The 1,660-nt window shown below is 53.2% G+C and overlaps 1 protein-coding gene across 1 annotated transcript in view; it reads left to right on the forward strand.

Annotated features, from left to right (window-relative positions):
* Positions 1-757: 757 nt before the first annotated feature.
* Positions 758-1,660, forward strand: part of LOC122547616 (serine/threonine-protein kinase WNK3-like) — a gene marked incomplete at its 5' end in the record, with an annotated part of 6,043 nt that continues 5,140 nt past the window's right edge. Inside the window, one exon of the mRNA XM_043686218.1 lies at positions 758-1,022. Coding sequence (XP_043542153.1) covers positions 758-1,022 — 265 coding nt within the window. The remainder of the gene's footprint in view (positions 1,023-1,660) is intronic.

Consider the following 1,660-nt stretch of genomic DNA (forward strand, 5'->3'; position numbering starts at 1 on the left):
GACCCAGATTTTTGGTTTGATGGTTGGTAGGGCTGTTTGTTCTAGTCTTTGCATTACTGCTTCTGCTATGAATCCTGATAGCGGAGATCCCATGGGTGTGCTGTTGGTTTGTTTGTGGATTATGTTGTTGAAGGCACAGGTGGTGAGGCACAGGTCCACTAGCTTCATGATGTTTTCGTTGGTAATGTGATTGATGGTGGTTGGTGTGTGTGTGTGTGATGGTCTCTTCTAAAAGTGCAGTAATGCAAAGGCTAGAACAAACAGCCCTACCAACCATCAAACCAAAAATCTGGGTCCGCTATGTAGATGACACCATTTCGACTGGGACAACACATCTATCCTGGGAAAGGCTAAGCAAAGACATGCCAGAGTATTCCAAGAGGCCTGGCACTCCAACGACAACGCCATAAACAAACACATCGATCGAGATGCCATCTATCAACCCCTCAGAAAATGAACAGGAAATGACATCACCACAAACCCCAGGAACCCCATCCAGGAGAAGGATATAAATAGAATGGAGGAGACAACAGCTTCGCTTCACTTGGAGGTCGCCACTGAGGATGTTACCGAGCCAACGTCTGGATATCAAACCTTCAGCTCAGCGAGCAAACCTACACTCTAAACCCCTGGACATTGGAGAGTGACGGGGGTGACGTGGAGGGGAGAGGGGGAAATGCTTAGGCGAAGGCTCGCGGATGTGGGCGGGAGAGTGGTGCTGCGACATGCTAAAACAATCCAACCTTGACCCTTTCAGGTCAAGTCGGGGTTCTTCCACGAGAACGACTCCAAACTGCTGTCCAAGTCCATCCGAGACCGGGTCTCGTTCATCAAGAGGAAGCGGCAGAGGACGCAGCAGATGAGGGAGGTGGAGGAGCAGGAGAGGCTGCGGTCCCAGATGGAGCAATCAGCCGCAGCCTCCCAGTCCGCCACAGGCTGGCAGCCCAGTCTACCCGAGTCCGAGGATCCTGAGGTCGATCAACATGCGCAGCAGAGCAAGCTGCTGATGGCCACTGCCTCATGTAAGCCTGCAGCAGCATCCTCCAACTCTCCTAACCAAAGGGTGACAGTTGGCGCACGGATACGGGTGTCACTGGCAAGGTCGACACTCCACTTATCCCTGGTATGGAGTGTTCCACTGGGGCCAATTCTGCATGGCATGTAAGAGCGATGTAGCCACATGCCTGTTGGTCTGACTAGTTCAGGATGGTTGCAGACTTCCTTCCCCAAAGGACGTGGGCGGCATGATGGCTCAGTGTTTAGCATTGCTGTCTGATGGCGCCAGGGACCCAGCATCGATTCCGGCCTCGGGCAACTGTGTGGAGTTTGCATATTCTCCCCGTGTCTGCATGGGCTTTGTCTGGGTGCTCTGGTTTCCTCCCAGTGTGCAGTGGCAAATTGTCTGTAATTTCCAGGGATGTGCTGGTTAGAGTGGATTGGCCGTGCTAAATTGTCCCTTAGTGCCCAGGGATGTGCGGGTTAGGGTGGATTGGCCGTGCTAAATTGTCCCATAGTGCCCAGGGATGTGCAGGTTAGGGTGGATTGGCCGTGCTAAATTGTCCCCTAGTGCCCAGGGATGTGCGGGTTAGGGTGGATTGGCTGTGCTAAATTGTCCCATAGTGCCCAGGGATGTGTAGGTTAGGGTGGGGGATTGGCCGTG

This window comes from Chiloscyllium plagiosum, unplaced genomic scaffold (assembly GCF_004010195.1).
Source record: "Chiloscyllium plagiosum isolate BGI_BamShark_2017 unplaced genomic scaffold, ASM401019v2 scaf_13424, whole genome shotgun sequence".
NCBI lineage: Eukaryota > Metazoa > Chordata > Chondrichthyes > Orectolobiformes > Hemiscylliidae > Chiloscyllium > Chiloscyllium plagiosum.